Source organism: Pezoporus wallicus, unplaced genomic scaffold (assembly GCF_028554395.1).
Source record: "Pezoporus wallicus isolate ANWC-B61680 ecotype Strahan unplaced genomic scaffold, APGP_CSIRO_Pwel_v1 contig_8090, whole genome shotgun sequence".
NCBI lineage: Eukaryota > Metazoa > Chordata > Aves > Psittaciformes > Psittacidae > Pezoporus > Pezoporus wallicus.
Window position 1 is genome coordinate 1,257,611 of NW_026642841.1, and position 26,948 is coordinate 1,284,558.

The 26,948-nt window shown below is 50.8% G+C and overlaps 1 protein-coding gene across 2 annotated transcripts in view; it reads right to left on the reverse strand.

Moving 5' to 3' along the window:
* ACSS2 (acyl-CoA synthetase short chain family member 2) overlaps positions 1-26,589 on the reverse strand; it is a 36,284-nt gene extending 9,695 nt beyond the window's left edge. The window contains exons 1-8 of one of the 2 annotated variants that reach the window (XM_057432347.1): positions 26,452-26,589; positions 26,057-26,252; positions 6,177-6,268; positions 5,229-5,332; positions 4,857-4,929; positions 3,696-3,771; positions 1,687-1,801; positions 234-272 (exon numbers count right to left, since the gene is read on the reverse strand). In XM_057432347.1, coding sequence (XP_057288330.1) covers positions 234-272; positions 1,687-1,801; positions 3,696-3,771; positions 4,857-4,929; positions 5,229-5,332; positions 6,177-6,268; positions 26,057-26,252; positions 26,452-26,569 — 813 coding nt within the window. In that variant the 5' untranslated portion in view covers positions 26,570-26,589. The remainder of the gene's footprint in view (positions 1-233; positions 273-1,686; positions 1,802-3,695; positions 3,772-4,856; positions 4,930-5,228; positions 5,333-6,176; positions 6,269-26,056; positions 26,253-26,451) is intronic. The other variant, XM_057432348.1, reaches the window with a different exon arrangement.
* Between the last annotated feature and the right edge of the window lie 359 nt (positions 26,590-26,948).

Genomic DNA, 26,948 nt, shown 5'->3' on the forward strand with positions numbered 1-26,948 from the left:
GCACTCAGGGGGGTTCATGGATGCAGATTTATCTCTGGCAGCGAAGTTGGTGCCACCGCATTCACCCTGAAACCGTGAGCAGCTCTGGCCAAGCAGTGAGTGGTGTCTATCACTAACATGCAACCGCTGGTAGCCTGGTTAGGAAGGCACATGTGGCTGTGCAGTCAGAGCAGTTAGGAAGGGGGTGCAGAGGGAGATGCCACAAGGAAGAAGAAAGTGCTGGGTGTAAATACCTTAGGATGGAGTCTCTGTGAGCTCTCCGTCTTTTTTCCCTGTTAAAAATCCACAGAGAGGGTGTGAAAGTGGAGAAGTGCAGGATCTACACCAGGAATTGCAGACAGAGATGCTGGGAAACTATCCCAGCAGCTTGGAGAGCACTTGGATCCTGGGCAGGCCAGGAGAAGCCTCTGAGCAAAGTGCTGCCTGTTGCTATCACCTTCCCTGGGCACCCAGAGACCACCCCTGCACATTGGCCAGCTGGGTGCAGAGCACAGAGCCAGAATATGGCCCACAGAGTGACCTTCAGCATTACACAGGCCAACTGCATGGTGAGAGTGTGCTCACCAGGGAAAGCAACCTTTGATAACCAGGAAAATTAACTCAAAGACACAGGATCTGCTGGACTTGCTGTTCCAGGGATGGGCACAGACCACCCCTTTGGAAAGCAGAGCCCTAAGCTCAAATGCATTCTCCAGATACAACCCATTTCTGAAGAAGCAGCAGCCTGGGGATGACCCAGTGCTAATCATCACCTAACATAGATGGGCAGAAGACACGGAGCTGTGAGGCAGCTGGAAGCAACCTGCCTGTCATGTGGATGGAGGCAGCAGGACTGCACCCCAGGCTCAGGAGCTGAGCAGGCAGCCAGGGCTGCAGGACACCTTCTCCTCCTTCCACCCCCATCTCACAACATGCCTCTGGCCTACATCCTTTTATCTGGTTTCAATTGCAAAGGAAAGCCCCTGCCCTGACAGCTGACGCAGTTGCTGTGCCAGCTACAGAGACTGCACTGTTCTCAGTGCACGACTGTTGGGAGGGCTGTTGGACCCACACCACGAGCACAGATGGGTTTTAACTCTCCTAATGTCACTGTCACAGCTACAGTGCAGGAGGGAACTGGTCTTTGCACAAAAGGGGAGAGAGACACAGGGGTAGGAAGGAAAAGTTCTTCATTAGGTGGAGGAAAACCAGCATCTTGTCCTTGTCCTAGTGGCTTCAGAAGTTCATAGAATCCCAGCCTGGTTTGTGTTGGAAAGGACCTTAAAGCTCATCCAGCTCCAACCCCTGCCACGGGCACGGACACCTTCCACTAGAGCAGCTTGCTCCAAGCCCCTGTGTCCAACCTGCCCTTGAACACTGCCAGGGATGGGGCAGCCACAGCTTCTCTGGGCACCCTGTGCCAGCGCCTCAGCACCCTCACAGTGAGGATGGACCTGCTGTGCTCTCAGGCGTCCTGCAGCTGGCAGCTATTGATGGTGTTAAAGGAAGAAGCAGGGAGAGGATCTGGTTAAGACAAAGGAACCATTTCCAGACCATTCTCAATGCAACAGCCAGGAAGGAGAAAACAGGAACAGGAGTCAGAGAACAGAAGCATCCAGGGAAGCAGTGTGGTGGTTTTACACTGATTGATTTTCTGGGCTCAGGCCCATAGCAATAAAATCTCCCCTCCCAGCCCCAGGAGCATACCTGTACATCCTGGCACACCCTTTTGAGAGGGGGAGACTTGCTGCATGTCCCAGCCACCGCTATCTCTTCCCTCCCCAGATGCTTCACCACAATGCACTTCTTCAAAGGGCAGCCCCTGTTAAAAGGCAGGAGCTGTCAGATCAGGCTGGTCAAGGGCTAAGTCTGCCCTTCACAGGCAGCACTGGAGGCAGAGCAGGGGCTCTGAGCAGCTTTTGTTGAGCTACAGCATGTGCTGCCATGCAGGCTCCAGGTACCATGAACTGCCAAGGGACAGCAGGCACAGGAGCAGGGCTTGGAGAAAAGGAAAACACCTCACTGGGGATGTATCAGGAAACGGGATCCCACAAGCACCTCTCACAGGTCAGTGCTGGGGAAATTCCGTGCAGATCCCAAATTTGCCCATCTGTGACCATGAATAAGACCTCCCACAGCACTCAGGAGATAGGAGGTGGCTGCCCCCATCCCTAAGCATGATGGACTGAGTCAGAAGGAGGAAATGCTTCCAAAGCCACATTATACATCAAGGAAAAGAGCAGACATTTGTCCCCTCAGGAGGGCAAACAGCCTACCTATAATGCAAACAAAATGCCCTTATCTCCCTCCAGCCCTTTCAACGTACCATCATCCTGTCCCCATCAGGTAACTGGCAACTTCAAAATCACCCCTGTCTTCCCAGGTCCCTACTTTTACAGACATACAAACTTAGGTTTTAGTGTTTTAAATGCTTTAAGAGTTTGAATTTCTAACATGCACAGACTATCTGGCATAGATGTCCATGGCTGATCTAACTTACCAGACCACATTCAGTCTCATACACACTATGCAGATACTGTCTATAAGCATGGCAAAGTCATTTCACCATGATCATTTCCCTTTCTGTAAGATCTGGTGGTAGATGTGTCTATCTCTGTATGGTTACAGGAGCTCAGTGAAGATGTTCAATAAAATAAAGCAGCTTCACCATAGGCAGGCACAGCCAGGCCCAGATCCTGCACACACATTGTGCATGAGCCACTGGAGTGCCTGTTCCTGTTCACACAGTCAGTTCCCAAACTTGCTTTATTATATTATTATTGAATTAGTGGCTTTGGAGCAAGATTTAAGCCTCATCTTGACATGCCCCAAGACACTGTGTCCATCTGTTCACAACTGGCACTGCATTATTCCCTCCACTCCAAGAGCTGCTGCTGCACAACTGGGCAATCTTCCATAGTATCATAGAATGGTATTGGATGGAAAGGACCTTAAGATCATAAAGTTCCAAACCCCTGCCATGGGCAGGGCTGTCTCACAGTAGACCAGGCTGCTGAAGGCCCTGTCCTACCTGGCCTTGAATACTGCCAGGGATGGGGTATTCACAAAGGTGAATAAAGGTTAGGAAGTTGAACAATGTTCTCTTGGCCTCCCTGATAAAGGAAGGCAGGTGAGGCCACAGGCTGTAATGACAGTGGATCAGTTTGTCTTCAGCACATCCCCTCATCCAATATGTGGGCCTTGAGGTCAGAATGAACAAGAGGAAAGTTAAAAGATGGTAATTTTAAGATGAGGGAGTTAAAGCATTGTATTGCTTTCAAAAGACTCGTGAATGTAGCGCAGCTCGTGTCTGAACTGCTGCAGAGTCTGCTCTCTGCCCATGGTGAAGGAGCAGATTCCACAGCAGCAATGCCCTTCTTAGAAGGGAATCATAGAACCAGAGAATAGTTTGGGTTGGAAAGGACCTTAAGATCATCCAGTTCCAATCCCCCTGCCATGGGCAGGGACACCTCACACTAAACCATGTCACCCAAGGCTCTGTCCAACCTGGCCTTGAACACTGCCAGGGATGGAGCATTCACAACTTCCCTGGGCAACCCATTCCAGTGCCTCACCACCCTTACAGTAAAGAATTTCTTCTCTATATCCAATCTAAACTTCCCCTGTTTAAGTTTTAACCTGTTTCTCTTCCTATCCCTACAGTCCCTAATGAAAGTCCCTCCCCAGCATTCCTAAACCCCAGAGTCCAAACTTACTTGTCTTTACATTTCTGGAGGGCTTCATCTGCAATTTGCTTCAAGCTGATCAACTTTTCCCCTCGATAGAAGGCATCTGCAAAATGGAAAGGAGAACATTAAAGGGGCTTCAGTGCCAAGGCAGCCTAGGACAGCTGGAAGCAACAGGCAGCTCCAGGAGGGCAGAGCAGAGTTCATGTACTGAAGTGAGGAAAGCAGACAGGCAGCTGAAGGGAAAGGTTTCTAACATTCCCTTTTAGCCTAGAAAACAAATGGCAGTATTGCAAAAACCAGTTGGGAAATGCAGTTGGGCTTACATGCAAAACTCCCATTTTCTTAATCCCTTGCTTTACAAGATTGAGAAGTGCAGCATAAATATCCCTGAAATTGGGAAGGGAGGGAATTCTCACATAAGGACTGCTCCATAAAAGATACATCTTGCAAACATCTGGCTGGTTTTGAGAGGCACATGGATGAGAAGCATTTGGAAACACGTTATTAGCAGCTGGTGACATCATGCTCTACAGGCCCAAGTGGGCAGGCTGCTCAGTGCTTCCCTATGTGTTCAGGGAGGAAAGCAGCCCTTGAGCACAGCTACAAGCAGCACATCCGCCCTGTGGCGGCTCAGCCACATCGCTGCCCCTTCCTCTGCCAGTTCCACAGCATCTGGCTTTAAAGTCAAGTCCTTTCAGACAAGCAATGGTAGAATCACAGAATGAGCCAGGCTAGAAAAGCTCTTTAAGCTCATCCAGTCCAATCCTTACCCCAGCACTGCCAAGGCTACCACTGACCCATGGCACTGAGGGCCTCGTCTCCATGATGTGTGAACACTTGCAGGGATGGTGACTGCAGCCCTGCCCTGGGCAGCCTGTTCCAATGCCTGAGCACCCTCTGGGGAAGCATTTGTTCCTCAGCTCCACCTAAACCTCCCCTGGTGCAGCTTGAGGCCGTTTCTTCTTGTCCTTTGTTAGTAGCAGAACCCAGCCCCTCCTGGCTCCATCCTCCTGTCAGGCACTTGTAGGGAGCGATCAGGTCCCCCCTGAGCCTTCACTTCTCCAGACTGACCCCCCCAGGTCCCTCAGCCATTCCCCATCACACTTGTGCTCCAGGCCCTGCACCAGCTCCATTGCCCTTCTCTGTACCTCAACAACAGTGGCTCAGGGGCACAAATGAATGTTTTACCTGCTGTGATGAGGAGACAACAACTGCCGTCAATAATCCGCTCGCAAAGGGAGTCTGCTGAGAAACCTGCAAACTGACAGAGAACACAACCAAGTCAGCAAGGACACACAAAACCCCCAACCCAGAACACCCAGCAGCAGCTTTGCATTTCGTCCATAGTAAATGATACCACCGTCACGGACAGAGAGAGCTGAAGGAACTTATTTCACAGTTAATGCAGAAAAAGGCTAAGAAACAGCAACACCTTAACCTAGTTTCCATGCATCTATCTCATGGTCAGCACCCATCCCTGCAGCTCCTCTCCCTAAAACAAGAGCTGGTGCCCCCTCAGAGAGCTCAGCACCGAGATGAATGCAAAGGGCTGGTTCCTACCACAATGGTGTGCAGAGCTCCAATCCTGGCACAGCCGAGCATGGCTATAACCAGCTCCAGGATCATTGGCATGTAGATGGAAACTCGGTCTTCTTTCTTCACACCTGGGAAGGCAAAAGGAACGTGGTTTTTGTCAAAATGAACATGTCACATGTCAAAAGAACAGGGTATAGAAAGAAACTGATGATTTAAACTCAACAGTTATATGCACACAATAAAGCTTCAAGTTCTAGAGCTAGCCAGCCTTGGGTTCTGCCTTTCAAATCTAATGGCTGTTGTAAGAGTCATTGTAAGAGCTCAGTGAAGCTCTTGTAAGAGCCATTAGAGGTAACGCGTTTAAACTTAAACAGGGGATGTTCAGGTTAGATATAAGGAAGAAGTTCTTTACTGTGAGGGTGGTGAGGCACTGGAACAGGCTGCCCAGTGAAGGGGTGAATGCTCCATCCCTGGCAGTGTTCAAGGCCAGGTTGGACAGAGCCTTGGGTGACATGGTCTGGTATGAGGCAACCCTGCCCATGGCAGGGGGTTGGAACTGGATGATCTTAAGGTCCTTTTCAACCCAAACTATTCTGTGATTCCTGTGATTCTATGATTCTACGACGACTGCAATGACTCCATGTTCTCCCTGGACACAGCCCCTTGAAGAAGGCAGAAATGTAACCAGTGCCTGCTGCTCACTGGAAATCCCAGAGCAGGAAGTTTGGAGCACAGATCTCTTCCTTGTACAGCTGCCATAACCACCAGCAATCAGTTTTCACACTCAGAGCCAGAGATTAACCTCCAAAAGTGTGTTGTGGAGCAAACCTGCACCCATCAACTGTGGGAGCAGAGAGAGAAGCCATTGATCTTGCATGAAATGACTCAACAGGCTGGCAAGCACACCCAGAATGGGTGCAGTCTCCTCCAAAGCCCTGCTCTGATGCTTTCCGAGTAGTCAACACAGCGTACCTTGGCTGCGGAGGACGTTGGCAAACTGACAGACCTTGTGCAGCAACTCACTGTAGGTGATTTTCATGGAATCCCCAGGTTCATTCCCTTCCCTGGGAAAACAAGGTAATATTTGTTAGTGTACAAGCATTACAAGATGAGAGGGACACTGCAAAGTCAGAGGTACTGCTTTGGGCCATATGTATGTCCTCCCCTGCCCTTCCAAGCACAGAGTAACAAAAGCCCAGAAGTCCAATCCTGGACTAAAGTTCTCCAATAGTAGGAAAATTTAGTCCAAAGTCCCCATCCCTGTGTAAATAGTACACTTGAAAGCAACTGAGTGTGTGCAGTGGAAATACATGGGATTTTCAGAGAGGCAAGAAGGGTCCCAGAGAAACAAAGCTAAGAGCAAGCTGGGATTGATGACACAGCACCCTTGCTCACATGTACTTGTGCCTGCAGATATGTCTGCATGAAACGTGGGCCAACGTTGTTGTGCAGCAACACCCAGCCCTTAAATACCTCCCATCTGATTGACTGGGATGGGATGCCAAGGGCTGGCTTACTTTCCAAGGTCATATATAAATATACCCCTGTACCTCTGTCAGTGCTATGCCTGCTCTGCATCATTCTCTCTGTGGTTCTCCATGAACCAGCTCTGGCTCCTGCAGCCCTGGTGCTAGTTCAGCAGGACCTTGCCATTAGACACACTGATGGGGAGAAGAGCCAAGAGCTGCACATGGAGATGGCCCTGGATTTCACATCCCCAAGGAAGTAGTTTGCTACCAAAGTAAAAAACAGCTGATTTGAATGTGACACCACACTTCAGCCCTGCAAACAAGGCAGCACTGCCCCAGACGAGGAAATTAACAGAGAATGCGAGATGATTTCATTCATTGGATCTCCCACATGCAGGAAGGAAGGAGACACCTTCCCAGGTCTCTCTCCAAGGCAGCCAGCACAGAACCATCAGTGATCCATGAAAGAAGAGGGGTATCACTCTCAGATAATGCCCCTGGAAAAGCGTTCCCTTGAGTATGTGCAGCCAAGTGAAACACAACACGGGTGCTGGGGAGGAGCCAGGAAGCACCTCCACGGTGTGTCCTCCCTTAGGACTGCAGCCAGGCTCCGGCTAACCCAGGAACAGCAACCTCACTTCTTCAGCATCTCAAGCAGCCCAGAGCATTCACAGTATGTACTGCACTGTAGCTATAACTAACCACGGCTCTCCCTTCCCCCAGCAACACCATCAGGAGGGCTCCTGTGATGCAGAAATGCATAAACACCCCCCCCCCCCAATTTCTCAGGTAATTCATAGACTCATAGAATCAACCAGGTTGGAAAAGACCTTTAAGGTCATCAAGTCCAACCTTTAGCCCAGCACTACTGCACTGCCAAGGCCACCACTAACCCATGTCACTGAGGGCATTGTCCACATGGTTTGTGAAATGAAGAAGATCCTGGTGGAAACAGCATTAGAGTTGGGACACCCCCACTGCTACAAGCTCTGTGCCCCCCGCCCTGTGTAGGACAGGGGTATCAGAACTGGTGGTTACATTTGGATCATCCCATTCCAAAGTTACTCATGGATCTACTGCTTACAGACTTGATTTATCTCACCTGACACCTGGCTACGCTCCTGGCTTCCCTGGTACTCTGCAGCAAGTCCATCCATACCTGCACTGACATGCACAGGGAAGTGTTCCTTCCCACCAGTAGCTCCTGAAAGGGAATTCCCTGCTTGATCCTTTAGGCAAGTTTGAACTGTTTTAAGTGTAACAAGGAAAGAAACAAGAATACAAAGAAGGAAAGCACAGGAATGAGAACCAGCACCCAGGGTGGCTCTGCCCTGGCATCCGAGCAGTTTCCTCCTTTCCCCATCACGAGCAAGATCATCACTTTGAGCTATCTGCCATATGAAACCATGAGACGAGGTCCCTTACAGCAGGAAATCAGAGAGCTTCCTCTTTGCTTTCATTACTTGAGGGTCAAAGAGCTGATTTTGCTGGACTGAGCAGCTGGAACTGATCTGGCTCAAAGAAGAGCATCTGCTGCTGTTGCATCTGACTGCATGCCGAGTGCCTTCCCTCACCATGCAGAGGTCTTCCACGCTGGATCCACACTGCAGGTGCAGGAACATGAAGGCCAGTGCTGTGCAAACCTGCCTGCAGTATCATTGCCAGTGCACCTCTGCCCTCAGCAATGAGCCTTGCTACGAAATACCTCCTAAAGACAACTATAATGCTTCCAAATACAAGTTGGAGCAACCCAGCCCACTAATCCCTGCTCTGAAGATCTCTGCGCTGTGTTTTGCTGGGCACTGTGGGCAGGCCCTGGTTGTACAACCCAGCCCTCAGCCCACCATCAACCTACAGAACAGGACAGGGAGGAGGGACATCCTTTGCCCATGCGCTGCTGCAGCCTGGGATCTACTTCCAATCTTTACCAAGGGAGAAACGCAACAGGAGGAAAGACCAGCACGGGCTGTCCCATCTGGAAAGCTTCCCACATAGGGCAGGCAGGCAGCCTGTGCTGTGTGTGCTGTCTGGGGGCTTGGCTCTGTAGGTGAGCTGCTGCTTTAGCCAAGGACACCACAGAAGGCACACTGGTCCTCCATGCCAGGAAAATCAGGTTTTCCCATCGATGTGGTAGTGCCATACCTGCTGAAGGAGGGAGGGGAAGGCTCTGCTTTGTGCACTAAACCTGAGAATCCTCCAACACAAGCAATCCCAGGAAAGCTCAGCTCGTACCCGTGAGGGACATGGACCTGCCCAGAGCCATTTACTGCTCATGGCCCTGCTGTCCCTGCACCCAAGAAGTGCATCTCAAACACTCCAGGTCCTCCTCAGTGCTGGGCTTCAGGAGGGAAATTCAGGCCAGGGAGTGTGCCCAGGCTTGTCCTCAAAGCCAGCACACACAGGGCACTGCAGGAGAAACGTCAAAGGGAAGTTAAAACTCACAGGGATTTTCAGAGGGCTTTCAAAGTCCTTTCCACTCATTGTCGTCACTGCAGAATAACCCCACAAGCACCAGCGGTGGAGACCTCAGGCTTCGGCTTTGAAGCTGATGTTTAATGGAAAGCAAGTCACATCCACCCTTCTGCAGGACAAGCTGCCTCCTTTCACCTCCTCTCCAGCAAAGGCCTCCGAGCAGTCTCTCAAGAGCAGGCCATTGCTTTAAGCTTCTTCCTCACATCTGAAAACAGTGCGGAGTGCCCACAGCTACACTCAGCAGCACTCAGATTGCTCTGTCCTATTCTCCGGAACAAACATCCAGAGAATGATGGATTTTAAGCAGGGCATTTAAAGGAATGCCCACTCACACGCTACCCAATCCTCTGGGCAGCAAAAGCAAGCCTGCAAATCCCTGGGGTTGGTTGTGCAAGCAGCATCTCCCCTTCTTTGCCCATCAGATGTAAGAGCTGTCAGTGCTGAGCCTCTCGCATGGACTCACTTGTGCAAACTCAACTGAAAAAGAACTAAAACTGAGATACAAACCCTTGCATTCCTGAACCCATTTTACAGCACTAACCTTCCACAGCCCTGCAGAATCCAGCACCCCCAAACACAGCCTTTGGTAAGAACTGCTGCGATTGCCAGCGTGCCACCTGCGATCCTACACCTGGGCCAAAGGAATCCCAGACACAGCTACAGGTTGGGCAGAGAAGAGATTCAGAGCAGCCCTGAGGAGAAGGACTTGGGGGTGCTGGTCGATGAGAAAATGAACATGAGCCGGCTTCAGTGTGCGCTTGCAGCCCAGAAAGCAACCGTATCCTGGGCTGCATCAAAAGGAGCGTGACCAGCAGGGCGAAGGAGGTGATCCTGCCCCTCTACTCTGCTCTTGTGAGACCTCACCTGGAGCATTGTGTGCAGTTCTGGTGTCCTCAACATAAAAAGGACATGGAACTGTTGGAACAAGTTCAGAGGAGGCCACGAGGATGATCAGGGGCTGGAGCACCTCCCGTATGAAGACAGGCTGAGAAAGTTGGGGCTGTTCAGCCTGGAGAAGAGGAGACCTCATAGCAGCTTCCAGTATCTGAAGGGGGCCTATAGGCCTATGCTGGAGAGGGACTCTTCATTAGGGACTGTAGTGACAGGACAAGGGGTAATGGGTTAAAACTTAAACAGGGGAAGTTTAGATTGGATATAAGGAGGAAATTCTTTTCTGTTAGGGTGGTGAGGCACTGGAATGGGTTGTCCAGGGAGGTTGTGAATGCTCCATCCCTGGCAGTGTTCAAGACCAGGTTGGACGAGGCCTTGGGTGATATGATTTAGTGTAAGGTGTCCCTGCCCATGGCAGGGGGATTGGAACTTGATCTTAAGGTCCTTTCCAACCCTAACTATTCTATGATTCTATGATCTAACAGGGAAAAGCCATTTCCAGCTCTCCAAACTTCCCAGAGACATCATGAGATGAAGCACAGTTTGAGTCTGATGTTTTTCTCATCTCCCTTAACCCAAGTCATGCATGTAGCAAGGAGTAATCCCAAATTCCATAGTATCATCTGGGGCACAGCAGGAATGCATTTGAGATCTTTTAGCACTTGAGCAGCCCGTGTTTTACACACTGCGTGCTGAGTGCAGGCTCAGCAGGAGAAAGGCAGCTTTTGGCCATATGGTCTCAGGGGAACCACCCATCAACTAAGTACATTCAAGCCCTTTAAATGAACCCACCAGATGCACAGCTGGGGACCTTCTGTGGCAGGCAGGCTCCTAGAAAGTGGTGCTTTGGTGAGTAAGGCATCTTATGGAAAGATGATAACCTCCTAGCTGCTGCAGCCATTCACACAGCCCAGGGGCACTGGGGACCATCACCACAGTGGTGTGCAGGGTGGTAGTGCCCAGCTCTGTGCAAAACAGATCTCTGTCAGCATATTAAAAGGAAGAACACGCTCTGCAGAACACTTATCATACCACCAGCAGTTAAAATAATGAGCTCTTCGCTTCTGAACAAGCACTGTGATGCACAAAAGCCCCACGGGACGTATGTCTTCAGTGGCCCTACAAGTATCTCAGCAAGAAACAATCCCATGGAGAAGTTACCCTGGGCAGGAGAGGAAGAAAAGCTCAGGTAGGAAACATGAACAGTCACCTCTGAGGTGCAGCCATGCCTCCAGGAGCCACACAGAATTCCTGCCTGCTCAGCTGGAGCTTCACCTTGAGCTGCAGAGCCATAGATCTGTTTCACCCAGGGCCCATGGACCTAAATCCAGGACAAGCTTCCATGTTAGTTTAGTGAAAGATTCAGTGTTGTGAGCATGTTGTGCAGTAGGGAATGTGGTTTGTAGGAGCAGAGAAGCATTTCTTTAGAGGCACATTAACTCAGGTTGACCCTGTGGAGCAGTCAGGGCTGTGGAGCAGCAGCGTGGCCAGATGTGCTCCTGCAGAGCTGCACCATGCTCTGCTCAGCATCAGGGCTGACTACAGCACTTGTCCTGAAGCTCTGCTCCAAGCACCCATCACACAGCCAAGCCAGGCTCAGCGCTGCCATCCATGCAAGCAGAGCCCACCTCAGCTGGAGTATAACAAGCAGGAGGGAGGGGTGGTGGCTTCTTAGCCTTCTACTCAGTGGCCAAGGACATGCCCATGTCCCAGAGCACCTGAATGGGCCAAGCAAAACTGACCTGAGAATAAACCACCAATGCTGTTTGGTTCCTCTTTCACCAGATTCCTAAAGGACAGTTATGTGCATGAGCTGCTGGAGTACCAGCTGAGCACAGCTTCCCTGTGTACACTGCCCCGGCACTCGCACAGAGCAGCAGGAAGCACAGGTTGCATCAATGGGAATTCTGGTTTTCAAGGTAATTGCTGATGATCATTGTGGTTTCACCACTAAGGGAAGGTGGTGTAAGAAGAAAATGCTGAAATGAAGCCAAGCAAGTGAAGTGTGACGCGTTTCCAAGATGTGCCAGACCATCTGCAGCTCCACAGACAGTCAGGAACCGAAAATGCACAGACCAAAGCGAACTGGGGCACAAAACCAAGCCTATGTGATGCCTTTAAATGCTCCCACTGATGAGCAAAGGGGCTGAAGATCCTTCAGGCTTTTCCTCGAAACTCCTGTGACCACATCGCCCTCAAATAAAAGCATTAACCCGCGGTCAGGAAGCCCCGCTGGGGTGTGTGGGCCACCTGGAAGGTGAGTTTTCTGAGCAAACCAAACCACCAAGTTTCACTCCAGGACCAGCAGAGGCAATGGCAGCTCTTAGAGCAGTTTTGCTTAATCCACATCTTAGCTACAGAAAAACACCCTTAAGAAAACAGGGATTTGCCATTTGAAAAAGATACTGGAAGAGGGAAAGGGCCCTCTCCCAGAGGGTGAAACACCACAGGAAGGATGTGCAGAGTGGGGAACCACGGAAAGCCTCCAGTGGAGCAGAGATGGGGACTGTGGGAATGTCCCAAAACATCTTTGGTACCATCTGAACTAAAACACACTCAAGAGCCCCAAATCCCTCCTAAGCATGGGACCAAGCTGGCACCAAGGATGGAGACGGCAAGTTCTCCAGCTCCTGCTCCACCAGCAGCCTGTCCCCAGGGCACAAGCAAGTAGCTTTCCTCTACTACAGGCTCCTGTATGGTGGCACCTCCTCATACGTGAGGTTGCTGGGGGCAGGGCTTCCCGATGTGTTCTGCATCCCGAATTAGAGCAGCCGAAATGCCAGGCAGAGCTCCTGCCATCTGGGAATGGGCTCACGTGCAGGCCGCATGGGCAGCGGGAGCCCAGCATTCCCGGGCTGCGTGCTCAGCTACCACGGCCATCAACTGCTCCCAAACCTCCTGCTGCTAGAGGCTCAGGGAAGCTGGGGGCTCAGGAAGGCTCTGGAGCCAGCTTGGTAGTTTGGGAATAACAGCTGCTAAAACCGGGAAAACCACAATTTCTCCCTCCACCTCCAGCCTTGCTTATCCTATCTGACATGGGAATGGCACCGGAGCTGAGAGCACCCTGTAACATCTGCCCTGAGAAAACAGATTATGTTGAAATGTGACATTTGGAGAGACCAGCTGTGCAAGATCATCAGAAAAAGACACCATTTCAACAGGAAAAAATGCTTGTATTTGCATGGATCATTCCATATGGGAGCCCCTCCCATACAAAGACAGGCTGAGGACAGTGGGGCTGTTCAGTCTGGAAAAGAGAAGCTGAGTGGAGACCTCAGAGCAGCTTCCAGTGTCTGAAGGGGGCTACAAGGATGCTGGAGGGGGACTCTTCATCAGGGACTGCAGTGATAGGACAAGGGGTGATGGGTTCATGATTCTATGCTCCTACACAGACTGCCCAAAGCAGAAACATCTCCAGCAGTATCAGCACCAGGATTTCAAGAGGGAGCTTGTGGGGTGGGGCTGAAACGGGCTTGCAAGAAACGTTCATGACAACATTTCATACTAACGACTGACTGCCCAGCCCTGGCCATGCTCAACGTCATCCACTTCCCACCACAGCAATCCATGGCAGGAAATAACCAAAGGAGTTCTGGAAATGCCGAGAGGCTTCCCAGAAAGCTCAGCCTCTGCAATCATGCTCGAATCCCGTTGCATCATGACAAGGATCAAAAAGGAAGAAGTTGCGCAATGATGGAACATAAAATGGGAGGGGTTGGTGGAAAGGGTTTCCCAGCATGTTGAGAGCTACCTGGCAGCACTGAGGGAACGCTGGGGAGTAAACCTGGCACAGGAACCCCAGGGAAAGAAAACTCTTCACCAATTTAACAGCTCACCTTCTAAAGCCATACAGTGAATTGAGACCTGCATTAAAACCACTCTCCAGTTCTCCCCTCATACACATAGGCAGGGCCTAACAAAGCTCCACTGTCAAACCCACCTCTGAGCCAAACCATCCCAACCGAAAGGTGACCATGTCCCTAGGATGAACAGGCTCCTGTTGCTGTAAAGAAACCCAAAGCAGATGGCAAACAGCACTGTGCAGTGCCAGAGCAGGAGTCCTGTGCCCCATCATGTTCTGTGTCCAGCCCATCCTCTCCGGCCCAGCTGACTCAAGTACAGGCATTACTGTGCCTGTATTGCACAAAGCAGCTAAAATGGAGCTGATTTCTAAAGGGTCACAGGGCCACCATCTGCTCTGTGAGCAGGGCATCAGTCTTCTAATCATCTTTAAAAACAGCCATATGGAAGTACAGCTTACAAAGCAAACAGCCAACACCCTGCATGGCTGCTGGTGTCCCACAAGAAAGACTGCATCAATCTTTGTCCTTCCTTCTCACTACACACACTCTCAGCTACTCTAGCTGGAGCCTTTCAGATCCTGAATGAGTATCAGGGGCATCTCAAGAAATAACCTTTATCTTGCGCAGTCCAATCACTGTTCACCTCACCATCCCCTGAGCGATGCCTCCAGCACAGAGCCCAGCTGGATGTGGACACTGCTCCAAAATCACTCATCATTCACTGAACTTCCAGAATTCCCTTCAATTTTCCCACTCACCTGCCAGGCTACCCCCTAAAATTTACTTCAAGCCCCTTCCTCTGGACTGTGGGATGCTCAGACATCACTGAAGGAACCAACACCTCCTGGCTTACACTGCTGCCAACATCAGCAAGTGGGTAAAGTAAGTGTGATGGGGTTTGTGCGTACTGTGTTCACACCCGAGAGCCACAACACTGATGGGTAACAGGGAAATTCAAGGGAAATTTACTATTGGTTTGCTACATTTGATCAAATAAGGCAGTTTACAAGTAACACAGCACATGTAAATACCCCAGTGCTGGTGTCAGCAGCCATTCTGTGCTGCCAGGTATCTGCTCAGCAGCAAGGGGAATGCTGCTCCTCTGGGGCTTTGTGTTTTTCCTTCTCACTTGATATGGAGCATCAAGTCAAGAGGATATCCCTGCCCATGGCAGGGGGTTGGACCTGGGTGAGCTTTAAGGTTGCCTCCAACCAAAACCAGTGTGGGATTCTGTGATTATGTTCTTACTTCAATGTTGTACAGCACAGGAGCAGAACCAATGCATCCAATGACAGCTTTATACCAAGTTTAGTGAGAGGAAAGTTTAAGATTTTGAAACATAAAGATTTTAAGGGTTGTTTTTATTAAAAAAAAATGTTCCATAGTGTTGAAACAGAGCTCATCGGTGAGACTTGCACAGTAGGTCACCGAGTCTGGCTGCCCTCAGCCAGCACTTCTAGCCCTGCAAGCTAAAGTCATGCTGTAGAAGAATGCAAGTTTGAGAAGAGAGGTACATTGCCTACCATGAGCAGTATTTTCAGAGAAACAGAGCCCACCGGGGGAGAGCCTATTTCCTGCTGATTCCTTGTTCTAACAACTTGCACTGAGGCCACAAACACATCCCGGATTAAGCTTCTGCGAATCAGGCAACAAGCCACCTACAGTTGGGAAACACCCCTATTGGGAAATGCTGTTTCAAGACCTTCTAACAGTGAAAGCTGATTCCAGTGGGGGCTCAAACAATATCCATCAAGGCTATGACCTGCGAAGGGGTGATGGACTCAAACTAAACCAGGTGAAGTTCAGGTTAGATATAAGGAAGAAGTTCTTTACTTGAGGGTGGTGAAGCCTAGGCACAGGTTGCCCAAAGAAGCAGTGAATGCCCCATCCCTGGCAGTGTTCAAGGCCAGGTTGGATAGAGCCTTGGGTGACATGGTCTAGGGTGAGGCATCTCTGGCCGTGGCAGGGGGCTGGAGCTGGATGAGCTTTAGGTCCTTTCCAACCCAAATCACTCTGGGATTCTATGACTGTGATTTTTGGTGGACATTTCAACTTTATGCCTCAGACACCTCTACAGCTGATGGCCAGATGTCACCTGCTGGAGTGTCATCTCAGTGGTCACTGGCAAAACGAATGTAAAACATGCTTCAGTAGCAGATACCCAGTTGTGAAGAAGTAATCAAGAAGGCCATGGGTTTCCTCAGGGATTCCCCTAAAGGGAAGCGCCGTCTGTAAAAATTGTAAGCTTTGAGCCTATGGAGAACTGCCAGGGCTTGTGATCTCATATCCCACCACATTTCACCATCTACAGTAAGTGATGTGCAGATATGCAAACAAAGAACTGAAACCCTGCTGTGTGCAATGGCTCTGATGCAGGGCTGGCCACAGGAGGAAAAGGCAAACTCATTGTGTTGGGGGAGTCAAAGAGGTCTTGTCAAAGCACTGGCAGCCAATACTACAGCCTAACAGCTCTTCAGCCTGTGAAGAAAGCCCACCAGGCACAACGCTATGCAATGCTCCAGGCTTGGGGAAGAGCGGCTGGAAATCTGCTCCTGGAAAAGGACAAGGGGAGGCTGACTGGCAGAGCAGAAAGAACATGAGCAGCTTGTGCCCAGGCAGCCAGAAAGCCACCAGCATCCTGGTCTGTACCAGCACTGCTGAGGCAGCAGGGCCAGGGCAGGGATTGTGCCCCTGCACTGGGCACTGGTGAGGCTGCACCTCAAATCCTGTGTTCGGCTCTGGGCCCCTCGCTACAGGAGAGATATTGAGGTGCTGGAGCAGGGCCAGAGAAGGGCAATGGAGCTGGTGCAGGGCCTGGAGCACAAGTGTGATGGGGAACGGCTGAGGGACCTGGGGGGTTCAGTCTGGAGAAGAGAAGGCTCAGGGGGGACCTGATGGCTCCCTACAACTGCCTGACAGGAGGATGGAGCCAGGAGGGGCTGGGATCTGCTCCCAAGGAACAAGGGATGGGGCAAGAGGAAACGGCCTCAAGCTGCACCAGGGCAGGTTTAGATGGAGATTAGGAACAATTCCTGCCCCAGAGGGTGCTCAGGCATTGGAACAGGCTGCCCAGGGCAGGGCTGCAGTCACCGTCCCTGAAAGTGTTCACACACCGTGGAGACGAGGCCTCAGTGCCATGGGTTAGTGGTGGCCTTGGCAGTGCTGGGGTAATGGTTCAATCTGATGATCTTAAAGGTCTTTTCCAACCCAGCTGATTCTGTGATTCTGTAACAAATGCAAAAACTCAAAGGAGAAACACCATACCTTGAACAAGCACCCACTCCCACCTCTGCTGGCAAAGCCTGATCACTTTGTCTCCTGACAATACCACTACTTGAAGCCAGTGTCATCCCCATGGAGCCCTTGTCCTCTTCTGCTCCACTCACTGCAAGGTGCCAGGGAGGACACAAGCCATTCACATAGCTAAAATAATCATGTTTTCTAGTCCAACGAACAAAGTGAAGGCTCTGACCTTCCATGTCCTGGATCCATACAGGGTTCACCTCCTCTGTGTCCATGAACTCCATTTATCCATCCCACATTTCAACTCTCCTGCCAACATTCACCATGTGCTATCAGCGCAGAACCATGGTTTCTCTCTCAACAGTTTGCAAACTATTCTTAAAACATAGCAAGGGGCCTGTAATAGCTGCCAGTTACAACTTTCACATGTGAGAAGCTCCAGGAGCTATTGCCTGGGCTCACTCCTCACTACTCCCCCAGGTAGTGATTGTCCAACCACACACTCAGAACCATCCATGGCCACAGCAGCTCCGCCAAGAGTGTCCCAGACAACAACAAAACACTGTCAGAACCAAGGTGCAGGGTTTTGCCCCCCAGAGCAGCTGGTTATGGAGGGCACATGAGCCTGGGCACCATCAGCAGTTCAGTTTCAACACTGGTCCTTGGGAGACCTGCTGCCGGTCCTGAAAAGTGACCACTAAAAGTGAGGAGGTGAAGGGGAAGCCTAAACCAGCTCCACAGAACTTCCTTGATCAACCTTTTTGTGGGAATCCTCATGAAGGCAGCCTGAAAACAGCTGTATCCGTGTGCTCAGTGCCACACAACTGCACTCCTATAGGACTCAATCACCTTTTCCATGCACAAAGTGACCCGATTCCTCTGTACCACTACAGATGCAGGGGGGCTGGACTGGATGATATCCAGAGGTCCCTTCCAAACCTAATGAATCTGTGGGATTTACCAGTTCTCAGGACCCCTCTACTGCCCTCTCTAAACAGAGTGGGGCTGGCAACCTCCCAGTCCTTGGCACAACAGCCCTTTGCAAGAGCACACAGCATACCCTGGCCAGAGCTCTGCAATTTCACATTCAAGTCCCTGCAGTCCTCTGGGGCACATGCCATCTAATCCTGGGCACTTATTGCCATCCAACTTGTTTATCTTCTCAAATACTTCCTGGATATTCCCTTGTATTTATATAGGTGGATGCTGTATCCCTGCCAGTAAGCAGCTTCCAAAGGTTTCAGAGCAAAAGGCTGGGAGCAAACAGTTCTGGCAAAACCCAAATGAAAGTTGCTGCCCTGATTCAAGGCTGTTGCTGTGAGTGTTCCCAAACTGCAGAGCTTACACAACCTTCTCCTCACTGCTCAGCCATGGAGCTGAGCACACAAGTGCTGCCCGAGTCCTTCTTTCTTAACAAACTTAACAGAGAAGAGCCCCAATTCTGCAGGAGCAGGACTGCAGCTTATTTGAGCTCTGTGAAAACTACTTCCAGTGAATATCTTCAATAATGCTGAACACCTTCCACACGGAAGCACAGCTCCAGGGATGCTTCTGAATGGGCAAACCACAGGAGACTACAGGCAGTGCCATAGAATCCCAGACTGATTTGGGTTGGAAAGGATCTTAAGCTCATTCAGTTCCAACCCCCTGTCACAGGCAGGGACACCTCACACTAGACCATGTTTCCCAAAGTTCTGTCCAACCTGGCCTTGAACATTGTCACCAACCTTCAGTATGCCCATCCTTTGTTGCACTGCAGAGCACCAGGCTGACAGCACTTGCCTGATCCTGCCCTGCATCCTATGATGGAAAAGGCTCTGCACAGCAGGAATATGGCTTGAGATCTTCAAAACATTAAACCAACCTCCTGGCATCTCGCTGCAAACCAGCATGTGTAGCTGACAGGGATGACTCAACCTCCTCTTCCAAGTCAGAAGGGAAAAATAATTCCAAGTGCCTCTGCATCCACCAGCTGTCTGAGTAACATGCACACAGATCCCTGACTCACACCAGCCGGGAAAGCACACAGGAAGCCCACAAGAAAATACCTGCCTGAAGAAGCTATTTGCTGCTCTCACATATTTAGTTCATCCATTTGTCACAACCACTCACCTGAAAACTATCTCAGACTTTCACTAATCAGGAAGTGGATGTAGGATGCAGCAGACAAGTGCAATCCACTAACAGAAACACTTGGGACAGGAGAAAACTGGCAGAGGTCTCTGCATACAGATAGCCTTCGGAACCAAGCTTCAGCCCACGATCCCTGTATTTCCCAACCCCTCAGGCCAAACCAAGAAGCTCCAAACCCTTGCTTGCAGGCATCACCATGCAGCCCTGGGGCAGCACCATCTTCTTGAAGATGGAGACTTCACCCATCAATGGAGAAAAGCCAGAGAGCCACACCAGAGGACAAGCTGTGAGTGCCTGCTGTCCCAGTTTGCACTTACATACAAGGAGCTGAACACAGTGGTGTTTGCACTACTGCCACAGCACCAACCATACTGGTTGGTGACTGTCCCAGAACTGGGAGTGGAAGAATTCCACCAAAGAATTGAGGAAAGTGCAATACTTGGACTTTACTCCTTGATTTTAATACCAGATTCCTATTGATGCTCCCACCCTTCCCACTCCTGCACTACCAATGCAGCTCAGAGCCAGACAGGACTCACAAAGCAGAGATGCTCCTGTTTGGAGATTCCAGGCTGTTGCTGTGTGCGTTCCCAAGCTGTGGGTGTCCTGAACCCTTCTCCTTCCTGCTCAGCCAGGGCTAATGGGGGTCACCCCACTTCCCATGGAGACCCCATCAGGGGAATGAGCTGTGCTGAGCATGGGTATTGCTGCAAGCATAAACACTAAAACTGCCACAAGGCTTCTCACTGCTCTAGAGGTTAAACACATTCCCCTGTGGAATGTTCTCTCTCCACAGTAGCATCAGGGGAACAGCAGCTTTGGGTTTTGCTGTTTGGTAGAGCCTGCAACACAGCTTTGACTGCTCTCAGCAGCCTGCACACACAGGCCTGCAAGTGTTTATCAGTAAAAACAACCTTCCCAGCAGTGAATCTTCACTCTTTAAACACCCTGTGTGATTCAGGCCTATGCTTTCACTGCCAGAACAGTGTTGAAAGAGGCTGCATCACTGCAAATGTAACAAGTCATGCAGGAAGTTACTAAAGAAACAAAGCATCAGTTTGGCATGGGACATCCTGAGTCCTGAAGGCAATGGAGGAGCAGAGCTGAGTGCATGGGGCGTGAGCTGGCTATGGTTAACACCTCTGAAGCCTGGGTGGTAACAGCCAGCACCCACAGCCACAGCATCTCTGCATATGACAGTATTGGACTGCGAGACCAAGCACTTGGCTCTCAGCAGTTCAAGGCAAGATAATTTCTGCAATCAGAAGAGATCCAGACCTTTACAGGAGAAATTCAACTGAAACAGCTTAATCTGGCTTCAGTTTTGACTCTGGGATGGCACAGCCCAGGATAAAGCACTCCATGGAGAGGAACAGCCATCAGATCGAGGTGCATGGGGAGCAGGCAGGTCCCAGCACATGTGGGCTTGTCCCATTTATGCTCAGCAGCATCCTCACACCAAACCTGTATCTGATAAGCCTCTCTGGAAGGCTGCTGGACAAAGCCTTCCAGTTTCCTAGTAAAATCCTCTAAAAGGGCTTTGACACTAGGTTGTTGCTTTGTGATTTTAGGTTTTCGGTTTCTTTTTTTTAAAACAGGTTCTGTAGTTGTTTACTGACCTTACAGAAGGAGTCATTAGAAGACATGACACAGCTACAAGCCCCCAAATCCTTCATTACATTAAAAAAAAAAAAACACAACACACCTTCTTCATCTTATCTTTGCATGTTATGTTTTTTCTAGGCCCAGAATGGGACCACAAGCAGTTGTTCTTCAGTTTAAATCAAGCTCCAGTAAGCTCTGGCAGCCTTTACCATCTGTTTCTCCTCTGGATGTGTTATTTCATATGCATACAGAAGAAAGATTATCAGTCTCCCGGTGATGGCAGAAGCCAGCATCTAGGTTAGTAACAGTGTCCAAAGCTCTACCTCCTTCCCTGCTCCCACAAGGCACCACCAGTGCTGCAGGTGGGGTGAAACAAAGGCAAGAATTTCATGCAACCCACACACAGCTGAAACACCAAGAACAGGCTTCATGCAGGTCCCTTCCCACCCCAGGGTCTCATTAGGGAGGGTCTGTAGTAAATGCTGTGCTATTTGAATTCCCACCTGGTTCTGTTTTCCCTTCCACAAGCTGCCCAGGCTGATGTTTACAGGGGATTAACAATAGCTCTTCAGCACAGAAGTACAGGTTAGTCCACATGGCACAGGTATGCCCAGAGCATGGTAGACACACTGTACTCCTCCTCCAGTTTACACTGCCCACCATAGACCAAGTCCTCAGCACTCCTGCAAGTCACCTGTGTCCCAGCTAGTTTGCTCATTCCAGCTGTGAGCCCAACAAAGTAGGGATCTACCTGCACAGTAACCACAGTGTTACCGACTTCGGCCTTTCCCTTCAATTATGAAGCAGGTTGCACTTCTGAGAGCAGCACTTTCACAGAAACATTTCCTGGAGCTTCTGTTCCTCTTTAGGCCAACATCAATACCACAGAAAGAGGAATCAAAAGCAGCAGAAACAGAAATACTTGTAACGTTCATAAGCAGCAAGAGAGACCACAGTGAAACAGGTCACAGGCAAAATGCAAGTGTTTCCTACCAACTCAGGATGGTCATTGTGAACTAAACACGCCTAACAGCACCAAAAGGAGGGTACCACAACAGGAAGTGTCACCTATATACAAGTTCTGCAGCACAAAGCAGTGCCATGTACCACCCTTAGTGCTGAAAGGCCAATTCCATGTGGCTTGGGATGAGACCCTCTGAGTAGAGCCAGTTTGGGCAATCCTGGACTGCTAGTGGTGCAGGAGCCTTCAAAGCAGTTTGGCCAGAACACATCCAGATGAACTGCTTGTTCCTTCCTGTCCACACAACACTTGAGACAGGCCCAGTCAGGGCCATGCAGCAGCTGAGCTCTGCCAGGACACATCTCAGAGACACCAAGCAGTGCCTTGAAAAATTATTTCTCTCTTCCCCCAATGTTTCCTCTCTGAAAGCAAAGATCTCCTCTAACTTGCAAAGCTCTTGTATCCTTTCAAAGCTCTCAGAGGTGGGCAGTCAGACACCTTGGTACAACACCAGCACCCTTCCCCATCCAGCAAGCTACAGATTTTCTTAAAAGCAAGCAGCCAAGGTATTAAACCCCCCAAAGCCTTCCCCAGGAATCCTCTTTGGCTTTTTGAGGCTCTCATTTCTTTTCTGACCTTCCATACAGTGTGACAAGTTTCAAGTGGTTTAGGAAAGTGGGCTCATTCAACAGAGTCAAAGCAAAATGTGAAAGGCCAAGACAACAGCAACTACACTTTGTTATTGAAGAACATGTGTCCAGAAAGGCACATGCACACTTCTAGAAGATTAATTTTATGAGCTGCAACCTAAAGCCCTGCTTCCTTAAGACCTCAGTGCCACAAGCTCACAGGTCAGTAGCACACACATCCCATTTAACATGCCTCCTCCATCCCTCCCCATGACATTCCCAGCTAACAGCTTCAGACACCCCAGTGCCAGGTCGCTGGTGACAGAACCACGCTAGAATTTATCCTGAAGTAGTCAGGGGAAACTGGCTGCTAAGGAGGAAGAGACCTTGTTTTCAGCTCTGTGAACACCATGACTGTCCACACCCACCCTTTTAATACCCACTCCAAGCTTTGCTCAGCATCACAAACACCCCTCAAAGGCTGCCAGAGTAACTACCAAGCTGCAGGCTGGCACCAACGTGTCACCCAGAGATTTACAGGCAAGAAGAACAATGCACTCGCTCCCTCCATAAACTCCAGCCCAGCTACCAGCACTGCCAAAGGGCTCTGTTTGCTGGCACACCTGCATGAGTTTACAAAGGAGTTTTCCATCAGAAGCTGCAGTCACTTTACAACCAGGTGAGTTAGAGAACATATTTAACTAGCAGGGAAGGAAGCAGCTGCCACCATTTCACCTGTGGCAAGTATATCAATATGATTATTTGCCAAACAGTACATGTAATTCTTTTACTTAAGTGGTAGTTCTATGGATGGAAACTCCAATGTGAATCCAATTTTACAGTCGCAGCCAGAACTCCACGGGTATAAACATGTTCCTTCTTTCTGTAGGGGGGTAGCTCCTAGTCCCCCTTACACCAGGTCACTGGTACCCTTCAGCTGCACAAAATCACTTTGAGCAGCACAGTTGTTCATCATTAGGGGATCTGGCATTCTTACTGCAGTGACAGTAAGACTTCTCCAGCTGCTCTGCTGAAAGGACTCTCCACAACCCAAGTTATTGCATCCCTAATGAGTGGCACATTTACTTGTGCTTCTCTTCTACCACATACAGTCATACCCAGGCTAGGTCAACAAGGGAGCATTAGTTCTGCATCTTGGACATCACTAGGGAAGCCTATTTTGCATTAGTATGAAAATTCCAAGTTCCACATGGCTTTTAACGCTAGCAACTATTCCAGTAAAAATATACACACATCCTTAAGGCTGGAAGTTAACTTTTCCTCCCAAAAGGAATACGGAGAAGCCAGCCTTTCCAAAATCATCAGTGTTATATGCGTTCAAGTGCAAGGAATCATAAAATCACAGAACAGTTTGGCTTGGTAAAGACCTTAAGGTCATCCAGTTCCGACCCCCTGCCATAGGCAGGGACACCACACGCTAAACCATGCCACCCAAAACTCTGTCCAACCTGGCCCTGAACAATGCCAGGGATGGCACATTCACAGCTTCCTTGGGCAACCTGTGCCAGTGCCTCACCACCCTCACAGTAAAGAGCTTCCATATCTAAATTAAATTTCCCCTGTTTCAGTTTGAACCCATCACCCCTTGTCCTATCACTACAGTCCCTGATGAAAAGTCCCTCTCCAGCATCCTTGTAGCCCCCTTCAGACACTGGAAGCTGCTCTGAGGTCTCCTCACAACCTCTCTTCTCCTGGCCTCCTGATCACTCTCATGGTCTCCTCTGGACTTGTCACCAGCTCACCCCTCTCATCCTGCCTCCCCAGATGGGATGGAGAGGAGAATCAAAGGAATGTAAGACAAGATCAGTCCCAACACCGATGCCTTTGGCTTGGAGGATCAATGAAGAAAACTATCTGAGCTCCAGAACCTCTAACCACCTCTCGCAGGGCTCTGTAGTTCTTTATGATTCCCAGGCTACTGCTGTCAGTAGCACAAGCACCCACATGGACCACAAGAAGTGGATAAGTCAGTGGGACTTATGAGACAGGCAGCCTCTCAGCAACACCCCTGATAGGCAACACACCTCCCTCAAGACTGGATCAGGCCGACAGATGGGTGCCTCTGTGCCTTTCAAAGTAGAGTCACTTACTACTATGACCTGCCACTCTTTCCTGGAAGCACTTAGTAGTGAGGGCTATAGGGATGCTGGGGATGGACTATTCATTAGGGACTGTAGGGATAGGACAAGGGGTAATGGGCTCAAACTTAAACAGGGGAAGTTTAGATCGGAAATAAGGAAGAAGTTCTTTACTGTAAGGGTGGAGAGGCACTGGAATGGGTTGCCCAAGGAAGTTGTGAATTCTCCATCCCTAGCAGTGTTCAAGGCCAGGTTGGACAGAGCCTTGGATGAGATGGTTTAGTGTGAGGTGTCCCTGCCAATGGCAGGGGGGGTGGAACTGGATGATCTCAAGGTCCTTTCCAACCCTAACTATTCTATGATTCTATCCTCTTTACTGGTGCATCAGCAGGATGTTCATTTGGTGCGGTATGCATTACCTTATTAGTACCCTGCAGAACTACAGAGCGGTTCTGGGTGGGGACAGTGGATTTTGGAGGAAGCCCCTTGCTTTTAATTGTTCTCTTCCTCCTTTTTTTGTTGGGTTCTCTTTTTAGTTACTAGTTCCCAGCTTCCTGGATTACTGCCCTCCTTTTCTCCATGCGCTATGGTGGATGCTTTTGGCCCCTGCACAGTTTGGTTCTGGAGCAAGCAGTCCAGCTCCCTCTCAGCTTCCCTGGTATCTCTTAGCCTACTGACAGTCTCCCACACCTCAGCCACCTGCTGCACAAGCACCTCCACCAGGAGCCCCTGCACCAGTGTACCCTTGCCCTAAGAGACCAGTGAAGGAGCTTTCTGCACCTGGAGCTCTGCACTGTAGCCTCTGCTCTCATCAGGTCTGCCTGCTGCCAGAACCAGGGCAGGCAGAGCAGAGCTCCCAAAGGAGAGTACTCACCACCCCCCTGCCTGCACCAACTGCCACACCACACCCTGACTGTCTGCCCTGGCTGCACTCCCCGGGCCATGCTTTACCCACTCAGGGCTGGTGCCATCCCTCAGGCTTCAGGCTCCCTCAATGGCTCTCACCACTCAGTTCTGAGGCTCCTGGACACCGTTTCCCCTCACTCTGGTGTTGGGGGCTCCTCTCTGGAGCTACTCACCACAGTAAATGAATCAATGGATACACTCAGGTTTTAGGAGAATCTTTCTGCCACAGAAGAGTGCCAGACCCACAGAACATGAAGACAGAAAACATGGGGTTTATCAGCTTTTTGCTGTTGGGTGTTGTTGCCTCATCCCATTTCTCCGCCTGCTTCACAAAGGAGTTGTGGTACCTGCCTCAATAACATCTGACTTTAGCTTTTAGCAGGTTCAAGTGCAAAGGCAGAGCTGGAAGTCAGGAGCTGCCCGTGGCTATGCTGGGCCACTCCAGTTCACCCAGGGTGGGCAGAGAAGCTCTATTGCACAACTCCTCTCAAACACTGAAAGCAAACACCTGCCGTCCCTATCTAAAGGTTAAAGCCCCTCAGGTTTGACCATGTTTTAATTCACCTCAGTGGGAAGCAACTCTGTTTAGACACTTCAGCATGACACACACCTTCTGCACCACAATAAAGCCAAAATTTTACCAGTAAAAAGCAATTTTGTCCCCAAGTTTCTTCTCGTTGACATTTCTATCCAGGACGTTGTAACAGATGTTAGTGGTCGCCCCTTTCATCCACTCAATGAAGACCTTCCCCTTTGTCACATCGAAGTTGTACTTCAGAAAGGGCCCCGTGTGCGGAGTCTTCCAGTAGAACTGTTTAGCAATGTCACCCCAAAACGCTGCAAAGGCAACGGCCAGAGCTCGTGACCCAGAAACAGGCTCGGGTAAGGAGGACAGCGCTTTCGGGAACAACGCGCGGCAGCCCCGCACTCCCGCACCCCACGCTTGGAGGGCTCAACACGGCCTCACCCCTTCCGGCCCGCCCGGCACCCCCGGCCCCGCTGCGGCCCTCCCCGGGGCTCCCGGCGCGGCGCTCACCGTGCGGGTCCTCCACGGAGCGCCGGTACAGGCGCTCGTACTGGGCCAGCGACGGGACGTGCGCGGCCGGCAGCCACTCGGGCCGCGGCGGGTAGGTCCGGGCCTGCTCCTGTCCCATGGCGGAGCGCCGACAGCTCTGGGCGGGCAGGAGCTCTCCGAGCCCGCTTTAAACAGCCGCGGAGCCGGGGGCGGGAGCGGCGGAGGGCGGGGACGGCCGAGGCAGCGGCCAGGCCTCCCGCTGCCGGCGGGGGCGGGGGGGAGCAGCACCGCCCGCAGAGCGCCAGAGCCCGCCCGCTGCGGCACGGACCGCGGAGCACGGGCGCGCTGAGCCCGGGGGGGCGCGAAAAGCGTGAGCACACGGGGGCTCGGCGGCACCCGGCTGCGGGGGCGCGGCGAAGTGGCCTGGCGGCAGTGTCCGTGTCCCCATGGCGGCAGTGTCCGTGTCCCCATGGCGGCCGTGTCCGTGTCCCCGTGGCGGCAGTGTCCGTGTCCCCATG